The sequence below is a fragment of the Leguminivora glycinivorella genome, chromosome 7, assembly GCF_023078275.1.
Source record: "Leguminivora glycinivorella isolate SPB_JAAS2020 chromosome 7, LegGlyc_1.1, whole genome shotgun sequence".
NCBI classification, from domain to species: domain Eukaryota; kingdom Metazoa; phylum Arthropoda; class Insecta; order Lepidoptera; family Tortricidae; genus Leguminivora; species Leguminivora glycinivorella.
Window position 1 is genome coordinate 4816741 of NC_062977.1, and position 26278 is coordinate 4843018.

At 37.5% G+C, this 26278-nt stretch overlaps 2 protein-coding genes, 1 long non-coding RNA gene and 1 other non-coding gene across 4 annotated transcripts in view; 2 read left to right on the forward strand and 2 right to left on the reverse strand.

The window, feature by feature from the left end:
- The window catches only part of LOC125227725, a 163897-nt gene that overhangs the window by 24509 nt on the left and 113110 nt on the right, over window positions 1–26278 (reverse strand). The window lies entirely within an intron of this gene.
- Window positions 469–3740, forward strand: LOC125227727 (15-hydroxyprostaglandin dehydrogenase [NAD(+)]-like). Its single transcript, XM_048132029.1, has 5 exons — window positions 469–753; window positions 1392–1634; window positions 2137–2310; window positions 2995–3134; window positions 3478–3740. Exons 1-5 carry the CDS (start codon window positions 634–636, stop codon window positions 3641–3643), a joined length of 843 nt encoding a protein of 280 aa, XP_047987986.1. The 5' UTR covers window positions 469–633; the 3' UTR covers window positions 3644–3740.
- Window positions 10947–11932, forward strand: LOC125227728. Its single transcript, XR_007177214.1, has 2 exons — window positions 10947–11166; window positions 11253–11932. It is a non-coding gene; the product is annotated as an uncharacterized LOC125227728 (long non-coding RNA).
- Window positions 24829–24900, reverse strand: Trnam-cau. The gene has a single exon. It is a non-coding gene; the product is annotated as a tRNA-Met (tRNA).

The following is a 26278-nucleotide window of genomic DNA, read 5'->3' on the forward strand; positions in this document are numbered from 1 at the left end:
AGCCGTGAATTATGTCACATGTTAAAACAATTTATACTTTGGGCGTTAAGTCACATTCAATTATAGAATCCGTTGCTTTGTTTAAGATTCAATGTACGTCACAAGGCAGCAAAAAGATATACATCTCCCTTGTGACACAATCTACTATTTCATAACTGAGTCATCGGGCTTTTGGCATGTCAAAACAAATGACGCCCAATCTCTGCTTATAATTATTAAGATATGGTACCTCATCATCATCACTTGCGTAAGGCATGCACGGTACCAACATTTTGGTGCACGTGCATATCAACACGCACGCATGCTGCGCTGCGGTGTGATTTGACCTTAAATATTTATAAACATGTCATTTGAAAGCGGTAGGTTAACTGCAGACAGAAAAAATATTTTTATCTTATCATTTGAACTCGAGTGTTTCCAGCAGAGTACTGACAGATATAAAAGTGTCAATGCGAAATGCTTGTTTAGGGTTATTGCCAGACTGCCCATGAAACACGGACGTAAAAGACGTTTTAACGAGCGTTATCGAGAGATAATTTCATATCAAAGATACGAGTAGGTACTTTACGATAAAAAACGGGAGTTATCTGTAAACAATTGGTTTGAAGTGTTGTTTGTCAAAAATTGCGAAATATGGCTGCTAGTGGATTAAAAAAATCGGAAAATATTGAGAAAAAAGTATTTGTGGTGACCGGCGGCGCCGTTGGAGTTGGTGCTGGGATTGTGAAAGCATTATTAACAGAAAATGCAGCGGTAAATACAACTTTGATAATTCTGATGTAATACGTACGAGAGATTAGATGTATCTCCAATTTACTACTTAGATTTTAATAATATGAAAATGTGACACTATTGACTATTGGTACAAATGTAGCACGAAAAGTTTTTCCTTTGTATTTTCCGGAAAGTAGTCCAAGTTCAAACAGTGTCAGTACGTCTTGTACTGAGACCAATGAGACTGACTGAAATAGCATAACACGTTACGTTCGTACGTTTCCGTAAGAATACGAAGGAAAATCTTTTCGCACTACTTTTGTATCTACTTGTGTGACATGATGAAGCGAAATGTGTCTTAATCACTATGACTTGACATTAACACAACAATTCATGTTCGTATCGTTCAAACGAATATATCGTCACTACTTTAAAAAAAACTTGTATCTTCTTCTGTCAATGAAAATAAAAATGTAATAAGTATGTATGCAATGCATATAGACTTACTGCGTTTTAACTTTGAGGAGCAGAGAGATACGAGATTTTTTCAAAGTAGTGACGATATGTAGATACAGCGTTTTATTAGAACCTACTATACACAAAGCTGGCAACGTTTACACCCTCACAACCCCTACTCCAACCAGTTAATAAAACAAGTAATTTCCCCGATATTACAGCACGTCGCTTACCTCGATATAAGAGAGCGCGAGGGCGAAGCGTTAGAAGTCGAACTCTCCAGAAAGTTTGGCGCCCTAAGAGCCAAGTTCATAAAATGCGATATTGCCGACGAGCGGCAGCTCAGCGCGGCGTTCACGCAAGTTATAGACAAATATCGGCGGCTAGACGGTGTCATTAATAATGCCGCCGTTTTGAACACTGATGAGACGCAGTACTTTAAGAAGATCATTGACGTCAACTTTGTAAGTACACAAATTTTTCTGCTTGTTTATATATGTAGGTACTCAGTACCCTGGCCGACAGAGCATCGCTCGGAGTTTGAAAACTCGAAAATTCGCGTTTCCCGGGTCCTAAGATAAAGCTAGATAGATTTTTCACCGCCTAAAACCCGACATAAAAATTTCAGCGAAATCATTCGAGCCGTTCCAGAGATCGCCGGTATATATAAATAAATATACAAGAATTGCTAAGGTATTAGATAATAGTAACTTTGAAAATATTTTGAATCGCAAAATTGAAAAGTTGTCAATTTTTAAGTAATTGTCCGCAAACGATAATTTTTTTATCCTATACGTAACCATTCCACGCAATTATACAAGTACCTGTGAATAAATCAATCACTATCTTGCGGAACGACATTTTATTTTTGCATGACCTAATTTCTTACTCTGTACATATTGCTTCCATTACTAACGTATTAAATTCTTCCATTATGTTGTAATAACTTTCCTGTTCCATGTTCAGACAGCCACAATCCAAAGTTCGTTAGTGGCATTAGACTTAATGCGGACCGACAAAGGAGGTGCGGGTGGCACGATCCTCAATATTTCTTCCTTACGGGCTCTCAGAGGTGACAGTCAGCTACCTGTGTATGCAGCCACAAAAACCGCGGTGCTTCATTTCAGTAACTCTATTGGGGTAAGTTCTACAAACTGCGTTATCAAAGTTTCTACACGTTCATTTGATCAGTCCTTAAGACATACTTTGCTTTTTGCTCAGTTCAACTCAATAGCCATGAATGTGGCTGTATGCATAACTCATCGGAAGATCAGCGCTGGAAAAGTCACCAGCAACACGCTGAGATGAGTCCATTTCGTGGCACTTCATTCTTTTCTGTATTTTTTGTGTTTTTGTCACCTGTGTTCACGAATAAAATAATCTATATTTAAAGTCACACACAGGTCGAACGCGATTAATTAACATTATTTTTACCTTTTTTCCCAACGTTTCGGCCAGGTTGCACTGGCCGTGGTCGCGGAAGACTGACGTCCCAGCAAAGTGTCACCGGAGATGTAAACAACACAAAACTACCCGATATTAATTTATATAAATGTTCGGGGTAGACAAACAAATATAATCTACCCGCTTTTAGTTATTGTTTATTTCCCACCGCACGACACACAGCACTCACAACATCCGCGCACTGGTCCGAAGATAGATCTTTTGGGAAAAAAGGTAAAAATAATGTTAATTAATCGCGTTCGACCTGTGTGTGACTTTAAATATGTGTACAAAGCGCGAGAACTTAAAGTGTTAAAATAATCTATGTTTCCTTCTGCAAAATAGGTGTTTGTCATAAACAACCTAAACATATTTTTACAGGGAAAGCAGCACAATAAAAAAACAAATGTGAAGGTCATGACTGTTTGCCTTGGTCCCACTGATACCGCAATCCTGCACAGAAACAGCTTGACGGAAGACAAAGATTCATCGTTCACATCACATGCAGATGAAAGGCAAAGGTAAAAAATGTATTCTTTACAAGTAGGTAATTATATAAAACACAGAAGATACGATTATGTAAAGGTAAATAATTTACTTAGCAACCAAACCGTGTTATACACAAATCAAAATTAGTTACAAAGCGAATTTCGCTGTTCCTCGTGAGTATTCCCCCTATTCACGTAATCCACAATCCTGATATATGCAACGCGTCAACGGCTTTCTCGCGATTAGACAGCTGTTATTTCATTTTCCTTTAAGAGTAAAGAGACATTTTCCCTCAGGAAAATCGGATTTGTGCCGTAAAGTCTCCGCCAACGTAAGTGGGGTTCATAAACATTTTTTACGACTTTTTCTTTGTAGGGTTGAGTCGGCTGTCACTGGAATTATAGAGGTCATCCGAGGAGGTCAAAGTGGAACTACGTGGATGGTGTCCAATGACAATCCGGCTGTGGATATCACGAAGAATGTCAACGAAAGCTACGAAGTTCTTTCCAAAGGTGTCAACGACCTGTTATTGGGACCATGAATCTGTTTGTAATGAGCCATCATTGATTAGGCCTTATTTAATGGACTACTGTACCTATATATTATTTACATGTTACACGCATGTACTCACTTTAATACATCGCATTTGGCGACATGTTTAGAATAATTTGGAGATCAGTCATCAAGCATGAGTGCTCCAGGCCCCGTAGCCGAATGGCATTTCTCCGACGCCAAACGAATGCGATACGCCGCTGGCTCTGTCGCGCCAATACGCAAGCGCGATAGAGATAGATATCTACTAGCGCTTCGTTTCGTGAGCGTTTCGTGAGCGATTGTGCCATTCGGCTAGCCACCCAGGAGACTAGCCGAACGCGATGTATTAACGAGATTACATCCATATATTTTAACATGTCATACGGAAGTTTAACGTCTGTGGCTATAAATTTACGAAAACTGATCAATTTTCTTATTTTTGCATTTTTATATCAATATGAGGGCAGTTTTTATCCTCAATGAATAATAAATTTCAAGAATCGGAACGGTTATTTAAACGTTCCTTGAATGATAATATTGGTCCTTCTTGTGAAAGAGCGATCGATGTCATCAATAGGACATTTTTTACTTCCATTTTATCATTTTCGTTTATATTTATTTCATATTTTGGGCGATGGGCAATTGTAACAACGTCAGGGTATGATTTTATCTGCCAATTTCATCATAATTTAATAAAATATTGATTAATATAAATTGGAGTTCGTTATTTCCTGTCAGACCTAAGAAATATTATTGTAGGATTCTCATAACTAGTCTTTGTGTAAAGGCTCATTCAGATAGCACGCGAACTAACTTGCGATTTAGGTACATTGCAGAGTAATAATAATAATGTCTGTAAATAAGGTTCCAACTATTCAGTCGACTGATCGAATGCGGTATTTTAATCAAACGCATGCGAAATGTCGTAACGCCTAAGGATCCATTTATACGAAGATTTACACACACGGAGTACCTGTATGCGAGTTTCATTACATTGCGGTATTTATTTCGTTTGCTGAATTATAATAAGTAACTTCATCTGCCCGCATATCTAAAATCGGAATCGTGTACGCGCGTCGTCTAAACGAACCTTAAAATTTGCTGCACACCTATTCGAAGGCTAAACTACAGTAAGTTGGATAAAGGTCTTAGATTCCAAATTCAAACACGCATCGCGATGAGGCATATCGCAATCGTGAAAGCAATTAAGCGGCGGTGTTCTAACTGCGGACGTGGAGTTGGCAGCAAAGTGCAGTTGTCTCTCCTCCCCCATCTGGCTAATTTATGACCTAGAATTAGCCTTAATCTAGACCGCTCACGAGCGAGGCAAAAAGAGATAGAATCTTTGTATAACTGTGCACTGGTTTTGGTTAGTCATTGTACCTATACAGCCTGGCAAAAAAGAGCGGAAATGGAACTATTTTTTTTATCATAGCAACACTTACTGATCTCATGAAAAAATGACTCAATAATTGCCACAGCATGCACAACAGTTTACATAGACGGTGGCGCCCCTATTAATTTCTACCCTTTTTTGCGAAGCTGTAACTATCAACGGATTTTAAATTTTCAAACGAAAGTCGTACAGCATTTAATGAATTAACGGTGCGCGGCACAAGAGGGCAATATTCAATCATGGTTCGGTTTTTACGCACGCTGCAGTTTTAAAGTTTTATTTTTTTTATGTGGTGTTTATTGAAAAAGTTACCTCGCTATCTCGGCATAAAAAATAATTCCTAGGTTTGGAAAGTAATGTACAGTTGCTATCATATGTATATCTGAACATTCTGAACGCAATATGGGCGCGGTAGTTATGGTATAACTGGCGCTAACGGCGATTCGACGCATACGAAACCAAACCTTATCGATATGGAAGTATGAGACGCGACGGCGACGGTCGCGCGACCGTCGCCCAAGCAAGACACGGCGTAAAAGTGCGGGTTCCGATATGTTTGAGCACCGCGCACCACGCATATATCAGATACTAAGTATTTTAGTTCCATAAGTGGTTTAATCCTTATTTTTTTTTTTACCTACCTTAAACATAAAACACATAATGAACTATTTACGATACCCGCTTTAAGGAAAAATATTTATTTTAATACGATGTCAAAAGTTGTGCCTCTAACTTCCGTAAAGGTTTAAAGCAAACTTTCACTGATGATACTTACACTTTGAGGATCCTTTGAGAGCTGAAATATGAGTATTCTGACGGTGTTAAAGGACTCGAAAAGTTTAAATAAAAAAAATACACGGTTTTACTTTTGGCTTGATTTTAATAGTTCTTGATTTGTCTTGTCTACAAGCTCCATTTGAGAATCAACAAGTTCAAATCAAAAAATATCAAGTTAAAATATCACAAATTCTTGGACAAGATACTTTTTCAACTTGATATGCTGTTTAAACATAATTTTCTAGTTTTTAAGAACTTGCTGATTTGCTTCTGAGTAATAATTATCACTGAACAAAACGTTTACGCTCTTGGAATAAATGATTAAGTTTTTAAAAAATATTGTTTTGCTAATCATGTTAAGATATAAAATGGTTAGTGCAAGTAATAAACATCGAAAATATTATCGAACAAGGTCACACACATATTGAACCTCAATTTTGCACGTAGTTTATGATCGTTTAGGAAAAAATATTACAATGTGTTGGACAATAACAAAAAAATATTAATCAATTAGATATATTATCAAACAAGGCAAATAAATGAAAAATCTCTTCGCCGAATCGCGATACAAGTAGTTTTTAAATGGAAAACTTTAACAATCAATTGTATCGGGCGCGCAAATAGAACAAAAGCGATGAGAGGCTATCGCTTTCTACTTTGTACACCAAATTCGTTTTCCTCGAGATTTCAGGAAACTCCAATAAACAATGATTGACAAAAAGATAAAAATAAACTACCTATTGGCCGTATTTGAACTTCAATATACGGCACAAATTTGCTTTTGATTTTAGGTCTGATTAGTTGATTACATTTGCATTTTTAGTTACATTGCGGGCTGTTGAAGTTACACAATTTTGCATAGCCATAAAATTCCGCAATGTAATAAAACTCGTAAGTATGCGATCCAGTTTTCGCACCGTCTAAATGGGCCCTTAGGATCGTATTTATCCCTGACAAATTTGACGTTTATTAGGCGTAATCAACGATCCAATAGTTTACTTTCCGTAGTTCTCACTATAGGTACATAATCAGTTTCAATATTAGTTCAACCGAGATATTGGCGTTTCATTTGGTACGGACCGTAATCTATGAACGAGTGTATAAACAGAAAAGGAAAAAATCATTACAACGAATGCAACATATGGCATCCTTTCAGTACGAACAGTTATAGTGTGAACATCAATAGCCGCAGTAACGGCATTGGTCTAATGAGTCCGGCCACAGTGTATGAATGTGACGCAAACGACGATTGACCCAGTTCCAGATTCGAACGACACGACAGGTTAGTGCATAAATAGGTGTGTATAGCTTTATTTTGAAAATGCTTATTACAGTTGGCTCGTTGGGTGGACGACATTCGAAAAACTGCGGGGCACTTCTGGATGAGATTAGCCCAAGGACCGGGATAAGTGGCGTACACGAAGGGAGGCCTATGCTCAGCAGTGGGCGATTAATGGCTGAAATGATGATGATGAACAGTCCGACAAGAAAGAAATAATAAGCAACATTTACTATGGCATTGGTTTAAGAATCCGGTCACACTGTATCAATGTGACGCAAACGACTATTGACCCAGTTCCAGATTCCACAGAACCATAACAGGACAGGTTAATGCTTAGGTATACTATAGGCTTTGTGCACCTCGGTGAAAGCATTTGTTGGAAAAAGAAAAGCGAAAAACAACATTTTTGAAGGACACTAGAATGAAAATGAACTTGTCAATTTAGCATTTGTAATTCTGTTATCGTAGAAAAATAGTTTTCTCAAAGTAGGTAGTCGTATATCGCTACCTATAAATAATGTTCAATGTTGTTTTAAAATGGCTAAGTTATTGTGACTGTAAATATTCAGAAAAATGTTTTATTAAAATTAAAAACGCCTGCAACATATGGCACCCTTTCAGCATAATGTGAATAGCCCCAGTAATGGCATTGGTCTAATAGGTCCGGTCCGAACACTGTATCAATGTGACGCAAACGACGATTGACCTAGTTCCAGATCCACGGCACGACAGGTTAGTGCTTAAATAGGCTTGTTTTTTTTATGGGATAGGAGGCAAACGAGCAGACAGGTCGCCTGATGGTAAGCGATCACCGCCGCCCATGGACAACCGAAACACCAGAGGTGTTGGAGGTGCGTTGCCGGCCTTTACGATGGGTGTACGCTCTTTTCGAAGATTTGAGTTTGTGCGCCTTTATTTTGAAAAGGCTTGTTTTCTTTATACACTACGTCAGTGGCAAACAAGCTTACGGCCCGCCTGATGGAAAGCGGTCACCGTAACCTATGGACACCTGCAGCTCAAGAAGTGTCACATGCGCGATGCCAACCCATTATAAACTTGAACAAGACATTTTGTTGTGTTAAATACACAGCAAAAAGGAGTGTACAAGTTGCAATGAGGGTTCGGGATGCCGACGACTCAAAGGACAATTGAACTCTGGCAGCCTTACTCACCGGCAGGAACACAACAATATGAGTAGGGTCTAGTGCTATTTGGCTGCGGTCTTCTGTAAGACGGAGGTACTTCCCCAGTTGAGCTCTGCTCTAGATTCTACAACTTATTATTACAGTCCGACAAAAAAAAACGCAATAAATAAGTAACTAGCAATATTTACAAAGGCGGTATTGTAACGAGTCCGGCCTGAACACTGTATCAATGTGACGCAAACGACGATTGATCCAGTTCCAGATTTCACTGAACCACGGATACAGGTAGTGCTCATAAGTGGCATTCCTTGTCCAGAGGCTCCAACTCTTTTGTAAGGACCATGTTATTAGAACTTCTTAGAATTTTGCAAAAGACCTTATTGCATTTGAGGCATAAGGAACCTATAGATATGGCAAGCCAGATTTAGGCTTTTTGTAGGTTTTCCTTTGAAAGGTTTATTACTTTGCTAATAATTTAGGACAATAATTTTTATTTAATTTTCTAGGTCAATAAAAACACAAATTGGAACCGGAGGCAAGACTTTTCATTGCCTATTTTGCCTTTGGCGATTTCATAGAAATAGTTTATTCAATGTTAAGGAAATTTACGACGAATTTCAGTATTTATTTACACAACTTTGTATACCTATGTGCCTGGAATATCAGAGCCTATTTTTGGAAGTACTTTTTGTACTTAAGTGCGAAAAGGATGAACTGACGAGATAGGCCCTATCAAGCGACAGTGATCATACCGCTGAATTTTCATTTAGGAATCTGGAATATTGGCTAGAGTATCTTTTTATTCATTAGAATAAATGAATGGAAGGAAAATTTAAACACTTACAGGGGGCAATAGGGGGGTAGGTACAGCGGGACAATATCGACTGGGGGTGAAATGCAACTGATCCATTTTTTCCATGTTTTACAATGTTTGCATTAGGTATTTATTAGAGTGTCCACTGGTTATATATGGCACGCGTGTTCAGTGGATACATGTGGAGCTCAACTTAATAATGTAATAATGGAAATAATGGATCAGTTACAAAGGCCCCCCAGTCGGGACTTGTCCCGCTGTACCTTACCTATTAGTTAATTCCGGTTGGATATCCATACTAATATTATAAATGGGAAAGTGTGTGTGTCTGTTTGTTTGTCCTTCCTTCACGGCAAAACGGAGCGACGAATTGACGTGATTTTTTAAGTGGAGATAGTTGAAGGGATGGAGAGTGACATAGGCTACTTTTTGTCTCTTTCTAAAGCGAACGAAGCCGCGGGCAAATGCTAGTACTACATATTACAAAGAAGGAAAACAACAAACAATCAATGATTACTCTTCAATCAAGGATATTATACAGTTTAGCACTGTTTATTGAAGCACATCCGACTGTAGGGGAGAAACAAACACAATTTCCGGTCACTGCGTGGACCGCCTGACCTGTTTTCTGTGCCTTACTTTTATGTAACTTACTAACGGGAGCCAGATCGGTGTTCGATATTGCATGGATTTTCAGTAGGTATATTTGATACGCTATATTATAGGTATATTTGAAGCTTTAGTAGTTTTATGTGTTCTGCCTACCCCTTTATGGGATACAGGTGTGATTGTATGTATATTTGATACGATATACCTTAACTTATTATTATATGTTTAGGTATAATGCAACCATTGTGTTATTTTTCTAGACAGCTGCTTTTAGGATGCTTAAAATATTACTCTTACGATATTATGTATAAAACAAACATATGTTTAATACATACAAATACCATGACTTTTTGCATTCTCAAATCTGAAAAAGGAGTCTTTGAAAGTTTCTTCGTAAAAATGCATGAACAGGATAAAAATATAAGGAAACGAGAAAGAGTGAAGACAATGTACACAAAGAGACTGCCTTAATCCTTAAATCGGTACATCCATTCTAATGTACGTCAAATAAAATTATTTATTGGACAAAAATAACACTAAATATTTTACAACCCATTATCCGCAACACAGGCTTCGTCATGAGGTTACAGCCATAAATCAGCAACAGGCGTCGTCCTTACACACAAACAATAAAGCTATCCGCAACAGGCTTCGTCATTTACCCATATGTGGGTTATTGCAACAACAACATACGCGCAAACTAACTAGGACCCGCCCGAGTCGTACCGGGCCCAAAGGTTCCCATCACACTAGCAGCATTTCCACGCTGTATAGCCAATGAAATCCCCTGCACCAGATACGACCCGGAACGCGGATCGCAGCCCCTATCCCTAAGTCGGCGACCAAGTTCCCTAACAAAGGCTTTAGCCTCAGTTCCCCAGGGTCCCGCCGTCTCCACAGCAAGTGGCACAAATTTGTACATTGCTTCCAGGGCGCTGTACTGTGACATTGCACATTTTAGCTAAACAATTTAACAACGGCAGTTTTAAATGTGTCCCGAACGTAATTACTTTTTGCGCATAGCAAGGTCTTTATGTGATCTAGCAACTGGATCGATACTGGATGACAGTTCGATTATCCAATCAGAATCAGCTGTCAACAAAGGGTGTTGCCAGAATACAAATATGCACAATTTTCAGAATATTTAATTATTTAGAATTAACAATTTAAATGTAATTAATAAATCAGAAAATAGTCACTTTATTGTTGGAAAATTATATGGAATTTTGTGCACTAGGATTTTCAGTTGGTTGAAATTTATTTCTGCAGAGGACTGCTGGAGGTGGTCATTTTAGATGTTATCCCCAAGCCTCTCAAGGTCGTTAGGGCTCCTGAGATCATTTCCTGCACTTGCTAGCTGTCTCCGGTCCTGTTCAGGCCTCCAGTGCCTGCTTTAATTATCGAGTTTCATCTTCGATCCAAAAAGTGATCAGATTGATGGAGTGCTGGCGGTCAATCCTTGTGTAGCCTAAGGGCATTCTGGAGGAATATTTTCCCACCATGAATTGTAAGTAGAATATTATGGGTGTATCAGGTTGATCACATTATTGATCCTTGCCTCGGTTTAATTTGACCACGTGTGTCTATTTCCAGTCTTCTGGTGGACTATGTGGAGGGAAGGGTCGTCAGAGCTGAGAAAATGAGCTCTCTCAAGTTCCAGCTGGTAAGGAAATCAGAATAGTAATTGTCCACATTTAATAGGTTAGACCACATTCACTTTTCTAATGATGTCTTGTTTTCCTTTTCAGCTGACTGGGAACTAGAACTATAACTATAATTAAAATTATAATTAGGGGGCCGGTTTGTCCGGCAACTCAAATTTTACCACAAGCGTCGAATGGTGCGATAGCTTGTTTCCGGGGTCGAGCCTATTCCAGGTGAAGAAGATGCTCTCAACTTGCTGATGCGTCGGTTGCGGTGGTGCTTCATTGTGGCACAGCGCCTGGGGCGACCAGCTTCAGTTTGCAGAAGGAGGGCTTACACATTGTATTAGCGGTAACTTCTGGCTTGAAGGTTGGTGTCATTTTCTTTCTTCCTGGAAGGCAAGATTACTTAGTTTAGTTAAGAAGAATTCCTATTATCTATGTTGGCACTGATAACTAGGGACTAACAGAACTTAGGAACGCTTGTAAATCATTTAGAATTTGAACTATTGCACGGCCCAGCTCTACCGTCTGGCAATACATATTAAGGTGCTAGCTTAAGCTTAGAATAATGATTTACTAGCTATAACTTGCTTTGTGTCCATTAGACAATAAAACTGTGTGTCACAATCTAACCGTTTTCTTTCCACCCAATTAGAGACCTGAAATCTTGAGGAAATCGTAGTGCACCTTATTAAGTACTTTTTTTGCTTCTTTTTCGTGGCGGACGATCCGCCAAAGTTTAAGACTCATTTTGTGTAAATTTATTGTCTGGGGCTTTCCCATACTTTCCCCCTTTTGCCGGGCTGGGAAAAGTTACCATGACAGTACGTCAAATTAAAGTACCAGAACAAAGACGTGAAATAAAAGTTTCCCGAGTTACAGTAAAGTCTGTCTAATTGCATGCAAATTAAAGGATACAGTACTAACAGACAACTCAGTGGAAATTAAGCAGAGAAATGGGAAATGAACGGGAAACAAACTCGAGAACAAAACGTTGGTAGAACGTTAATAAAACAAATTGGTTACCTTAAGCTGGTAGTTCTTTCCGAATGGCAAATTCTTGTGTAGCCACGTTTCACGCCAGCCACTTCACGTTTAGAGCTTTGAGTGTTCATCAAGCCTCGAACAATACTTATCCATCAACTTATATGTGCTAAATACTTATTTGAAAGCACGCCCTATCATGAACAAAACAACAGCTGCTGCAGCAGCAGATGTATCGCCGCCCTTTTTAATCAACTTCAGAATTACAAGGTTTGAATCAAGCTGTTGATAAAATAGTAGAACAGGCTAAAATTATGCAAACATTCATACTACCAAATTGAACAACTATCGTAGAATCTACACTGTACAAATTTAATGTACACTGATATCATGGATTTAATTCATACTTTTAATCGCGTAGCAAAACCCACGACAAACAATTTAAATAACATTATTCAAATATCATTCTAACATATCGACACTACTTTTAAAAAATCTTGTATCTTTGTCTGTCAATGAAAAGAAATGTGTAATAAGTATTTATGGAATGCATATAGACTTACTGCGTTTTAACTTTGAGGAGCAGCGTGAGATACGAGATTTGTTCAAAGTAGTGACGATATTTCGAATTTTCGTGTAAAATAGTGTCTCAAGAATCAAATACTTCTATCCGGTAGCAAATACAGCAAAGCGCTTCTATCCGGTCAAAGCGTTTCCGGGTCCTTACCTACTCTACAACGACATTCAAAACGCAAACGATATCTGTTTTGTGAGCGTCCCTCCGCGTGGAAACTACAGGCCCAATCGACCTGAAACGCTGCATGTCGACCGTGTAAAGGCAAAAAGATGGATTCTAACATTTTTGCAGCCGACACAAAGAGAATATGCGGGGTTACTGTTTCAGTTTGATCAGGGTAAAGGAGATGCTGGCTGTAGTTGTTAGCTGACTGTACAATTTGTACGTCGGTGAAGATATTTGACACGTTATGTACGTTTTATCGAAGACATATGTAACTCCGTATAGATGGATAGTCTAACAAAAAAACGTACATCAAAGCCCTAGAGAAAAAGGTACGGTGGCCTAGATGGCGTTACACCTTTGGGGAACGCTCGGCTAGATGGTGCTAATATTAAAATTTGTAATTTTAACACATATCAAGCTAACAATATGGGCCAAATTGTCTAAACTGAGGTTGAAAAGTTTTAAGCTTGTGTCGAGAGATTGCAGTCTATGCACTGTGATTACATATTTTACTTTGACAGTAACTCTCTATAATACTCGATCCTCTTTGGTTTTACGTAGGTACCTACTTACAAGGTGGAAATCCATCTTATCAAAAATTGTATACCTACTCGTATTTTAAGACGCGTTTGTGGGCAAGAAGAAAACAAATACTCATTAGATATGATACCTGTGGTGAATGCCTACAATGAAATAGTACATTACGATACAAGTGCGAAAATAAGGAAGTTCGAAACGAGTGGCGCTAAAAACTCGACACGAGTTACGAATTTCCTTTTCGCACGTGTATCGTACGACGTTTTTCAGAACAGATGGCCCTCCGGAGTTTCGACCAGACAAATAATGCCCCACTTCTCGCACTAGTGCGTAAAAAAGCACCACCTGTATAAAATATTTACATCAATAGGTATATTTTGAATGGATTGTGAAATATATTCGAACAAAAATTTCATTACTATCCAAGTGTATCGTACCTAACTATGTTTGTGAAGAATTTCCGAGAGAGGCCGTTTTCACACTGAGAGAAAATACAACCAGTTTTCATGTTCGTTCAACAAGTTTTTTGGTTAAAATAGCGCCTACGTGCTCTTTGGTTCAAACAACAAGCTACTTGTCACTTGAATCGGCAACATATTTGAATCAACAAGTCGATTTTATAAAAACAACCTGACACATATTGTTTTAAACATACGTTTGGCTGATTCAAACGGATAAACCGTAACAAGTCGAACTTGTTAAATTCAGAATGCAAATTTCTCTCAGTGCAGAAGTAACAATGTACCTAATTCAAATTTAATAGTGGCAATATAATAGCTGTATTATCGTGTCATCCGCTGTTGTTTTATCGAGAGCAATCGGGTGAATTTCTCAGCGCAAAAAAAATGCGGCGGAGCTGAAATTGACAGTGTAGACTAATTGTATCATAGTGCTATTTTTTTCCTGAAAACCTAACACATATTATTATCTTAAGCCAAATCGCAAATTGTTATAAAAGCTATTGATATTTATTTAGAATTTTTTTAATGGCGCAATTATAATTTTGGTGGAGTGTCCTGAATCCATTTTGCTTGACTAATTTGTATGGTACATCAATAACATCCATTGATTTAACTCAAACACCACAAATTATTCCTCGTTATTAGTGTACGTATGTCATAATAAAATAATAGTAAGGAATTGTCCATAATTGGATACTTTAAACTAAGCATTAATAGTTGTCCGGGTAAATTTGTAAATTTTGGTGGTAAATATTGAAAATGACTTTATGGTCGAACGAAATGCAACAAGGCTTAGAAACGTGTAGTAGCCCGTTAGTTTAGTTCTGTTCTGGCCCTGAACTATGACGTACGTGTCGTACGTCACTGTATCTGACCAGCAAACACGTAAGTACCTAATTTTGGTGTATTAAAATATTTTTTCATGCAATTTTGGTGGTATATCTAACTAATGACAAACAAGTAGTTATGTTTACGTGAACTGTTTTTAAAGCATGTTTATGGTTTCTTTAAAAAGTAATAAACTTGAAAGTGACGTGAATGAAATAGTTTATTTTTAAAAATTTTATTATGCAATGGTTCTAATTTTGGTGCATCAATTTTGGTGGTAATTGGAAAGCCACCAAAATTGCTTAATGCCACCAAAATTGATACTTTACGAGTATCCTCAGCTAAAACGAAGTATTTTATTTATTTGCTGTTATATATTTATACTTTTAGTTTACAATAATAATTGACTAAGTTGATTAAATACGAAAAACTTTAAAATAAACTATAATTTCACTTTTTGTAATAGAAAATAATTCATTTTTAGAATGGCTAACCAAAAAAAGAAACAATCTAGAGAGGAGGTCCTTGAAAAGAAGAAACTTGCTGAGCGGAAACGAAAAAGGAGAATTATGAGTGATCCCGAGAAACCAGCAGATTTGCGAAGAAAAGAAAGGGATCGATATCATCGTTAAAAAGCCCAAGGTAAGATTTTACCTCTAAGCAGCATGCAGCCTCGTGAAAGACGAAGAAAAAGGAATAGACAGAATTTCAGAGCATATTATAAAAGAAAAAAAAGGAAGGCTTCGTAATGAGCACAAGTATTAGCACCAGCAAGTGGGATTCCCACTTCGCCCCTGCCTGGTCCTTCTACGCCACAAAATCTTTGTCTCAGTCGCTCTCGATCTCCGAGTCCTGAGCTTGACACAAACATCTCACGTCGGCTACACTCCCAAGCTGTCCATCGCAATGTGTCCAATAACCCATAGTTTCTGTGTTGTCAAATTCTTTATAGTCCATAATTTTATTTTTGCAGTTCAAACATTTTCGTTGCATGTTACAGTAATGACCTCACAACACAAACTTTTCGTAATGTGACTAGTAGGTACTGCTTTTATTGATGATAATTTTTATTTTTAATGCGGATTCTAACAACTCCATGTTCGCATGTATTTGACATAGACAGGTGTAAAGATTAGTCAGTTCTGCTTTTACAACCCAAAAGGGTTTCATTCTAGCGAAAGTTACGTACCTAACTGACTGGAGGATAGCCTGATTTTAAATAACTTTGGTGTTATTTTTTTATTGACGCATTCAGATATCTTTTTTGTTTTTTTGAGTCTCTTTTTCTTTAGTCAAAGTCTTCTTCTTTCTCGCAGTGTATACATTTGTGATGACTGATGCTTTAGTTCTTTGATACCTTCGAATTTTTTTTATACTACGTTATAAAATGAAAAATATCATCAATAAAAGCAGTACCTACTATTCACATTACGAAAAGTTTGTGTTGTGAGGTCATTACTGTAACTTGCAACGAAAATGTTTGAACTGCAAAAATAAAATTATGGACTACCTATAAAGAATTTGACAACACAGAAACTATGGGTTATTGGACACATTGCGATGGACAGCTTGGGAGTGTAGCCGACGTGAGATGTTTGTGTCAAGCTCAGGACTCGGAGAACGAGAGCGACTGAGACAAGGATTTTGTGGCGTAGAAGGACCAGGCAGGGGCGAAGTGGGAATCCCACTTGCTGGTGCTAATACTTGTGGTAATTACAAAGCCTTCCTTTTTTTTCTTTTATAATATGCTCTGAAATTCTGTCTATTCCTTTTTCTTCGTCTTTCACGAGGCTGCATGCTGCTTAGAGGTAAAATCTTACCTTGGGCTTTTTAACGATGATACCTGTACGATCTAGCTATCGTACAGCGTAGGTATAGCATATACTGTAGCAATGTCTTTACGCAAATATGCGCACTCGCGCGACCTAGATTATTTATTCAACACGTGTAATTGCATTAAGTACCAAAATCAGTGCATTAAAGACTATGGTTAACAACAAACGTATGTGAGTTATTTATGGGTTCCTGGGATTCTGACAGTACCGTCAACTGGCGCGTACATGTTGGTCCTTCGAGCTTAGTGATGGTGTTCAGAGAAAGTTAGTGTGGTTACCGTTTCAACTCGGTTGGCCTCCCACAAGCGGGTCTCACCAACTTAGTTGAGAGGACGTGGTGTCGCACAATGGATTTCAAGAATACCTACTAAGGAACCGTGACAAGTTATTGAATTTGACATTTTGCATTGGGCATTTTATTGCTATTGACACTTGCATTATTGACATTGACATTTATAGTACTATTTGAGGTACTTTATGACATTGGGCATTTTATTGCTATTGACACTTGCATTATTGACATTGACATTTATAGTACTATTTAAGGTACTTTATGACATTTTGACATTTGACAAATCATACCTGCTTGAAGAGCCATGGATGATTACGATCGTATATTGCAACGTCAGAGGGAGATCATCGATGCTATTCAGCGAGTGGAAACGAACTTCAAGAAAGACTCTGACTTCAGGAAAACCGAAGAATACTTACGGACGAGAATTTGCGCCGTAGACACGTTATGGGAAGAATTTGAGAAGAATAACTTGAAGCTTTGTGACGCACCTGACCAAACTGGGGAGTATTTTGTGGATAATGTGTACCAGCAAATGCAGGTTCGTACTGACAACATTCGTACGATGCTTTCAAATTACCGTTTTGGGGAGCCATCGACTCCTAAGGCCACAGATACTCAACAGCAGCAGCAAACTAGCAAACTTAACGAGCTTTTTAGTGAGCAGAAAACTAACTTCAGAGCTTTTCAAAGGATTTTGAACTATATTGACATTGACAAGATATCGGAGAAATGGGAAATGGAGGATGAACTTCGTAACCTTCAGACTCGATGGGACACTATTGACACTTTGCATCTGAAAATTGACAACTTGCTCCAGGGATCGGATAAGGATTACGAAGAAAGATACTCTGTGTATGAAAAGAAGTATCGACTGACAAAGAGGGCGCTAAACCAGAAAATTTCTGCTGCAACTCATTTACACAAGTCAACGCCGCAAATGGAGATACCTAACTTCTACGGTGACTACTCTCAATGGCCTACATTTATAGATTTGTATAAGACTGCAATCCATGACAACCCTGTGCTATCTAAAGCACAAAAAATGCAACATTTAAAGGGGAAGCTGAAAGGCGAGGCACTACGACTCATTCAGCATCTCAGTGTGACTGCTGACAACTATCTCACATGCACAGGACACCTGGCTGTATTCCTACTGCCAAGAGCACCCGATACGCGTGATATGTGATAACGGCGTATCCACTGAGACATTGATCGACACGGGTTTGGTCACAATTCCTGCAGGATGCGCTATAAGAGGAAAATCCTTCGTCATACATTCACAACATGATTACAAGAGTCAAATGTTTGTGCAAGACTTGTACATGGAAATTCCGAAAATATCACCGATCAATGACGTAATGAAAACATCCTTACCGAAAGATGTTCCTATTTTAACAGAAGATCATAACGAAGAATTTCTTGACATAAGCCAGAAATTAACGGCCATTAAAGAAGCAAATTTGGACACATTTGATAGAAATGACACCACACATTACGTCATAATCTACATTGCATTAGGAATTACTTCAACCATAACTATTATACTTGCTATCTGCAAATTGAAACGCAAGTCGACGCCTACTCAACCTGACACCCCACTGCAAGCAGTACTATCACTGACCCCTGCGGCCGCTCCTGCGACGACGAGCACGTCGGCGCCTCAGCGTGCTACGTCCTTCTCAGACATCCCAATGACGCCGCAGCAGAGACGAAAAGTTAGCTTTAGGGACTTAAATGAAGAAACATAATCATTTACCTACCTTCTTTTACAGTGTTCACTACTATTTTTATAGTATTTCTTTGTTAAATTGACATATGGTTTTTACTCATTTATTTAACGTTTATAATTTTGCATACTCTTAGGTTGCTTCTCGTTGTTTTGCTTTATAAGTGGCAGTATGTACGATCTAGCTATCGTACAGCGTAGGTATAGCATATACTGTAGCAATGTCTTTACGCAAATATGCGCACTCGCGCGACCTAGATTATTTATTCAACACGTGTAATTGCATTAAGTACCAAAATCAGTGCATTAAAGACTATGGTTAACACAAACGTATGTGAGTTATTTATGGGTTCCTGGGATTCTGACAGTACCGTCAACTGGCGCGTACAATACCGATCCCTTTCTTTTCTTCGCAAATCTGCTGCTTTCTCGGGATCACTCATAATTCTCCTTTTTCGTTTCCGCTCAGCAAGTTTCTTCTTTTCCAGGACCTCCTCTCTCGATTGTTTCTTTTTTTGGTTAGCCATTCTAAAAGTGAATTATTTTCTATTACGAAAAGTGAAATTATAGTTTATTTCTAGTATAGTCTCATACACATCGATTTTAGCGACTTTGTTATAATCAGATAATCACTATAATAAAACGGATCATAAAACATCTGTCTTTGTTTCATTTTATAACTGATTAAATATAAATATACTACTAATGTGCAGAAATATCTAATTTTGACGTGAATGAACAATTTTGGTGGCCAGTAAACCTAATTTTGGTGGGTGTACGCAATTTTGGTGGCAACCAAATTATTAAAACCATAATATCTCCAAAAATACTATGTGTATTACGGGGGCATTACTACACAATATACATTGGGACTAGTTACGTATAATCCATACATAATTTAGACATAAACTACAAAAATAAAAAATACCACCAAAATTAGGCAAATTTGGAACCTGTTGAAATTCACCCAATCGTACGTGTTGTAAACAATTCAATTGATACGTAATTGAGATTACATTCCTCGCAATATGGAACTGAAAATCACAAATCAAACGAGATTAAATTTCAATGGTTTCATTAGTTTCTGTTCCCTTGGATACCTCCCGATTGTTTCCAGCCAGGATATTCAATTTAATTTCCTGAATGTTATTAAATGAATACCTCGCAGCGGTTAATATATGTCGGAGCCGGTAGCTCTACGAAAGCATCAGGGGCCTGGCACCAGCTCCATGGTGGGCGGAAACGGTGGGCATATCACACACACAAGTCCAGTAAATGTTTATGCAATAAATTATGTAACGAATATTACTAAATCACAACGACAGTTAATTAAGTTCCAAATCACAAAGAAATCACACCAAGTCAATCAAAGCTTTAACATCACTAAGTTATCAGAAACGGAAACGAATCCGTGGGTCAAGTGGTACAAGTCGGTACTTAAAGCGCACACGTAATCTCACGGCACGGTTCTGGGATAGCGCGCGGTCGCGCGTCTATATTCAACCATGTCCCAAATCTTAATGCCCTCTTGGCTCCTCAAGGAATGCTTATAATAAACAACTAATTTCATTACGTACCACATCGGACCCACGGCTACGTTCGGCGGTGTTTATAATATCCGCCCCGTCTCAAAGAACAAAGATATCACTGTGACAATTCCGCTAATGCTGTTAATGTAAACATTGGACCAGGAATGTGGCCCACCTTCACGGGCCTCAGCCACTATAGGGTTACAGGTGCCTTGCGCCGACACGGCGATCCTGACTGTCACACGTCCCAGTGTGCCCAATAAAATCGCAGGCTTTCAAAAGAAGTACAATTTTAATCACTCAATCTGCTCGGCTATCCTGCCATCAAGTCACAACTATGACAGAAAGTTAAGTTCAGAAAATCCATGCCACAACTTATAATCAAGTTGTCAATAGTATCAAAACCAATATTCACATAAAACACAGATCAGAAACAGCCCAAAATCGAATTTCACAAATTCGACACAAATCAATTGTCTCAACATCAATTCAGGCCACACGCCAAAACAGATCACAAAGCAACCGTATTCCTCCTGCTTGTCACTACCACCGCGCAGTCTCCGTACCAGCTACACTGGGTTAGGAATATGACCTACGGCTACGGCCAGCAACCAAGGCAGTAGATAACGTTGCAAAACACAATGCCAACCATGTGACATCAAAACTCAGAAACTCGGCATCCATGTGTATCGTCACACCTCGCCGACACGGGCTGATCCTGATTGTTCACTAATTTCATCAACAGATGATCATTAACCATATTTCATGAGAACGTAACAATCTAACATCGTAGCGCCACATCGCACGCACCTATTAGTGCATATTTTGTTGTTATCAATGCACAAAATCAATTTATGTCGAAGAATCGAAGAAATCAACAAGAAGTATCAATTTGTATCGAAGGAAATTAATAAGGTATCTTAAATGGACTTTAAAACTTCAAATAGACTTAAGTTGATTTCCTTTGTGATTTCGTAAATGCATTCAATATCAATTCATAGCGTAGATTTCCTCACAATAATTGTGTACCTCACAATAACAATTATTGTTATACTCACAAATAACTATCTACGCTTCTTCATATTTTTTTTATTTACAGTGCTACTTAAATAGCCTTCATACTGCTGTTCAAGTGCTATTCATCCACACATTTTTTTAAATTTTTTTTTTAACTTTTAGCATGACTATTAGGTAAACTAGGTTATCATAATCACCAAATGTATGCCACGATGATCAGTAGTATTTTTCAATATGCTATAAACAATTCACTGGGATTATTATTTTACAAAAATAACCTTAATTACTGTATTAAAAGAGTTCAACATCATACCCCACTTTCTCCTGATTGCTAGCTGCCTTGAATAGAATTCTTAATTTTGAGCATTATGCGCTCAAGCATACTATGCCAGTGCTATATTATACCATATATACGGGGAAAATTTGTCTTCGTGACTCAATTTAAGAGGGGGTCGTACGAAATCCTCGAAAAGTGCATTCGGCGTTTAACAAATGCTGCTCACATTTCTAAATTAAATGATATAAAATAAATGTAGTTATTATCTTAAAGAGTGTGTCTACAACTTTTGACTATTCACAATCTCCAATTATTAACGGTGTAATAACTAAACCCACACAAAGTTGACCTAAAATGAGAAAAACGTATGTCGCCGTTTAGTAAACTTTGTTAAAAAAATTCAATACTTTAGTTATAACATTAAGTGATTCTAAAAGCCAGATAAATGGACTAGAAGTTTTGAGGTTTTTTATATTTTTCCTCTCAAAGGCAACAAAGAAATTTTATCTTAAATTTAAACTATCGTAAAATTTCCATACATTCGCCATTGCTGTCAGAATTCTCCTTTCGATTAGACGCCCTGAGCGGCTCATCGGAGGCAGACGTGTCGCCGGTCGCTCCGCGTTGACAATTAAATTTGACAAATATTTTGACAGAAAATAGTGTACGTACACGAAAAACCATACCAGTGTAAAACTGTGCTCAAAATAAATAGGGTAAATCAATAATGTCAGGTGGAGATCCAATCTCATTTAAAGTTTAAAGGTGCATGGCTTGTGCATAAAAAATAAATAAAAATATATCACATTATTAAAGAAAATAACGAACACAACCGAATGAGTATAAATGATTTCATTCTAGTTCGGTTAAATTGAAAAAAGTTTCATGTTTTCTTTTACTCATCGGAATACATTTTCATTACGCTGGTATTAACAGTACGTCATTTTAAAAATATATATGACAGCACCTACGTCAAATTTTGTCAACCAAACTTCACAGGTTGTATGTAAACAATTACAATTTAATTTATTCATACATATATTCAGATACTTATTAACTGATTCTTACTTAGAATAGAAAAAAGGGGAATGCGAGCGGGTAAAGGTTTAGTGGTTCTAGTTCAAATTTAATTGTATATATAAAAAAATGTCTCAATTTCATTAAAGATTTACTCTGTGCATACCACGAACACGTAACCGTAAGTTGAAAACAATAATAATTATAAAGTACCTAAATATATTGTTTAGAAAGTTAACGCTCGTTTTGATTCATGGAACAGTCACCAGCATAATTATATGACTATGAACGGCCGTGCAAAAATATCTAATTTTCTATAAGGGACCATAAGTATATGACGACATATTCCCGGCAAAAATTTGTGATGCTCCGTGACCGGCAAAAACATCGTCTCTCTTTCTAGCGTCTCGCGAGCGTAGCGTCGGGCCAACTGTATGGAAAAAGACGCCGCGTCGGCGCGGCTTAGCCATACAGTTGGCCCGACGCTACGATTGCTAGACGGCAGATGTGGGGAGTGTCCTTATCCGCAGAAATATCTGTATGATCGGGTAGCTTAAAAATATTTGATTCCTTATAAATAAAAATCTAAATTACACTCTCACTCGCATAAATATCTATCCATTGTTAAAGAAAATATATATCTTACGGGCTAGAAATCATTAATATGTAATTAAAGTGCAATAACAAACCCTACCTTAGTTGCCTTAGAGCGGTAAATTGTATGAGGTGATTTGACATCTCACGAAACACGTGAAGTATTGTCAGTGCATATGTCTGTCTCATCTGTTGATAAACTATGACAAGTAAACTTATTACAAATCTGATATCAGAAGCCTTATTACAAGCTTTTATTCAACTTGCCTTGTTAGTATTTATCTTAGTTTGGGCCAAAACGTAGAAGCTAAATTTGACCCGCTTTCCGATTTGCGATTGAGCTGAAATTTTGCACACTTATGTAAATCACGTGACAATGCAATATTCTGGTATCATGGAGGTGATCTGATGATGGAGCAGAAAGGTGGTCAGAGGAACTCTGTTATGAAACGTCGTATCCCCATTGAGTAAGTGGTATTTAGAGACATCTCGGAGAGCAATAGATGATTTTTGAAAGAAAGGTACAGTCGGCTAAGGTAAAGCCTGTGCCAAAAATGATTTTTTTGCAAAAAACTTATTATAAATTGGGAGGTGAATTTTTATATTATTTTATATAAGAAAAACCGGCCAAGAGCGCATCGGACCACGGTCAGTGTAGGGTTCCGTTCCGTACTTTCCGACATTTTACATATTGACAATTTAATAAATACCGTAATTTGGGGTGAATAGGGTTCCCGGGGTATATAATGCTATTATATTTAAATAATATATTTTATGATTTATGTAAATAATATATTTACAGACATGAAAATGTCTGTCAAAGTAGGCATTCAAATTTATTGGATTTTTTACTCATTTTAACTTCATTTTTGTGTGAAATTTTGCTAAGAATTTGTTCATTATCCTTTTGAATGTAGTGTATACCTATACTTCTAAAGTTTATGTTTAACAGAAAATCATAAGACATATTTTCATTTTTATAATGGTTTTCATGAAGAAAGCGATGCAACTGTGTTGGGGAACTTTTACGGGATGAACAAATATCCGCGGCCTGAGGGGTGAATAGGATCAATAATGGGGGGAAACGGGTCGTAAAGGGGGTGAATAGGTTTACGAAGGGGTGATTAGGGTCGGAAGAGGGGTGAATTGGGATGTGTAGTCAATGGTTGTCAAATTGTATAAAAGATATATAACTTACCTAAAGTGATGTTTTTATGAATGACCTCTCTGTATATGGACGCAATTTATACGTCAATGTATTGCTTCGTAGTTAGACTAGATACAATAAATTAACATTTAGAAATGTTAATCACACTTCTGTCAACCACAAGTCAACGTTTCTACTTAAGTCCACAAAAATCACCCATGGTTGCTATAATATAAACGGATTACTTTAAAATAAAAATCATAAGTATGAAACTATACATCTAGGGAAGAAATAAAATTATTTTATTGAATAATTTTTGATTTGTTATTTTCAAGGTTATATAAATAATAAATTCTCAATTCGCTCAAAGGTTGGAAGAGATCCCTTATAGGTATAAGTTCGCCTTTGTACACCATAACTATACTGTATTTTTATGTCCTAACTTGTCTTATGTACAATAAAGTGTACACATACATACATACATAAATTGAAATAGATATCATACACGAAAGAAAAAACGATAAGGCCCACTGGTGGCCGAGCCGGGAATCGAACCCGGGTCTTCAGCTTATGCAGCTAACGTCATTACCACTAGGCCACCCGCCCGCCGTGTGGTACCCGACGAAATTTCTCTAGTGTATGTTATCTCTGATAGGCACATTTTGACCACCTCGTATATGAATCTTTAAGGCCCTTTTGCACCAACCACTTAACTCAGGGTTAGTGGGCTGTCAACTGTCAAATTCCATGTAAAATGGTGGGTTAACCCTCAGGTTAACCCTCCATATTCGTTGGTGCAAGTGGCACTTAGAGGATTAGGGTATAGCGAGAGAGATGGCGGGTTCGATTCCCGGCTCAGCCACCAGGAGGCCTTGTCGTTCTTACTTTCGTGCGTGATATCTATTTCAATGCATAAGTATGAAAACGGTTATGACTTTATTTTCAAGTAAGTAATTTTTGCTGATAAACTTTTTTTTCGGCATTCAATTTTGTAAGGTATGCTCCCAGCCGAAGATCAGCGCTGATGAAGAGGCACCAAAGAAAACACGTCCGTTCCATACAAGATTTATTAGCAGAGAGCGAAAATATAACCTACCCACAATCAGTCGGCGCCTAATTACTAAACTACCCACATTTGTCACAAATTTATTTCAAAAATACTTAAGTCATTATCAGTTTGCCGTTAATATTTGTGGGATATTAAATTGGACCAGGAGTGATATTTAAAAAAAACTATACATTTATAACCTTTTGAATTTTGGAATTCGGTTAAAAAATCCGGCCAAATGAGAATCTATTTTTGCACAATTGTAAAACTAAATTATCTTTACTAGTTACCTCCAAAATACTAAATGAAATGACATCTATTGCGACTTAAGTAGTTTGCATAAATGTAGGAAAATAGTTTATTCAATCAATTAAAAGTTAATACAATAAATCCTTAATTACTAACAATTACACATAAATCTATTACCAACTAAATAAATTAAAAATTACAAAAATTAGTTACCCAATTCACCTAGAATGGCGCTGTACTTTGGGCTACTTAGTACATCATTTTCTGAAGATTTTGGGTTCATGGGGTCGGAACGGGTATGAACTAACTTAATTTGTGGTGAATAGGGCCAAAACCGACTTTTGAACGTCGATAGCAGTTTTTTTATATGTGCCATGATAATTTTTTACACAAAAAATCTTCCAGCGGTGTGAACTCCGGGTTGTCTTTGAAAATATGTCGTTTTATTTAGTAATTTTCGCTCACCCTAACGTTGGGGTGAATGGGGTCGGGAAGGGGGTGAATAGGGAAAAGTGCTAGGGTTGACTTTTTTGGATTACGAACAAAACCTGACCTGTCACGAGCATATTATATTTATTTTATCAAAAAATAAGGAACTAATATGTTATGAGTAGTCGGTAATGTATTAATAAAATAAATTTATCGAAATCTAGACATATGATAACCCTAAACCAACCTTTATTGTTA

Bases quoted from the DNA above. Each gene is read 5' to 3' on its own strand.
- LOC125227727 (XM_048132029.1), top strand. From the start codon at position 634: ATGGCTGCTAGTGGATTAAAAAAATCGGAAAATATTGAGAAAAAAGTA. The intron at 754-1,391 runs GTAAATACAACT...CCGATATTACAG, and splicing joins TATTAACAGAAAATGCAGCG to CACGTCGCTTACCTCGATAT. The intron at 2,311-2,994 runs GTAAGTTCTACA...ATATTTTTACAG, and splicing joins ATTTCAGTAACTCTATTGGG to GGAAAGCAGCACAATAAAAA.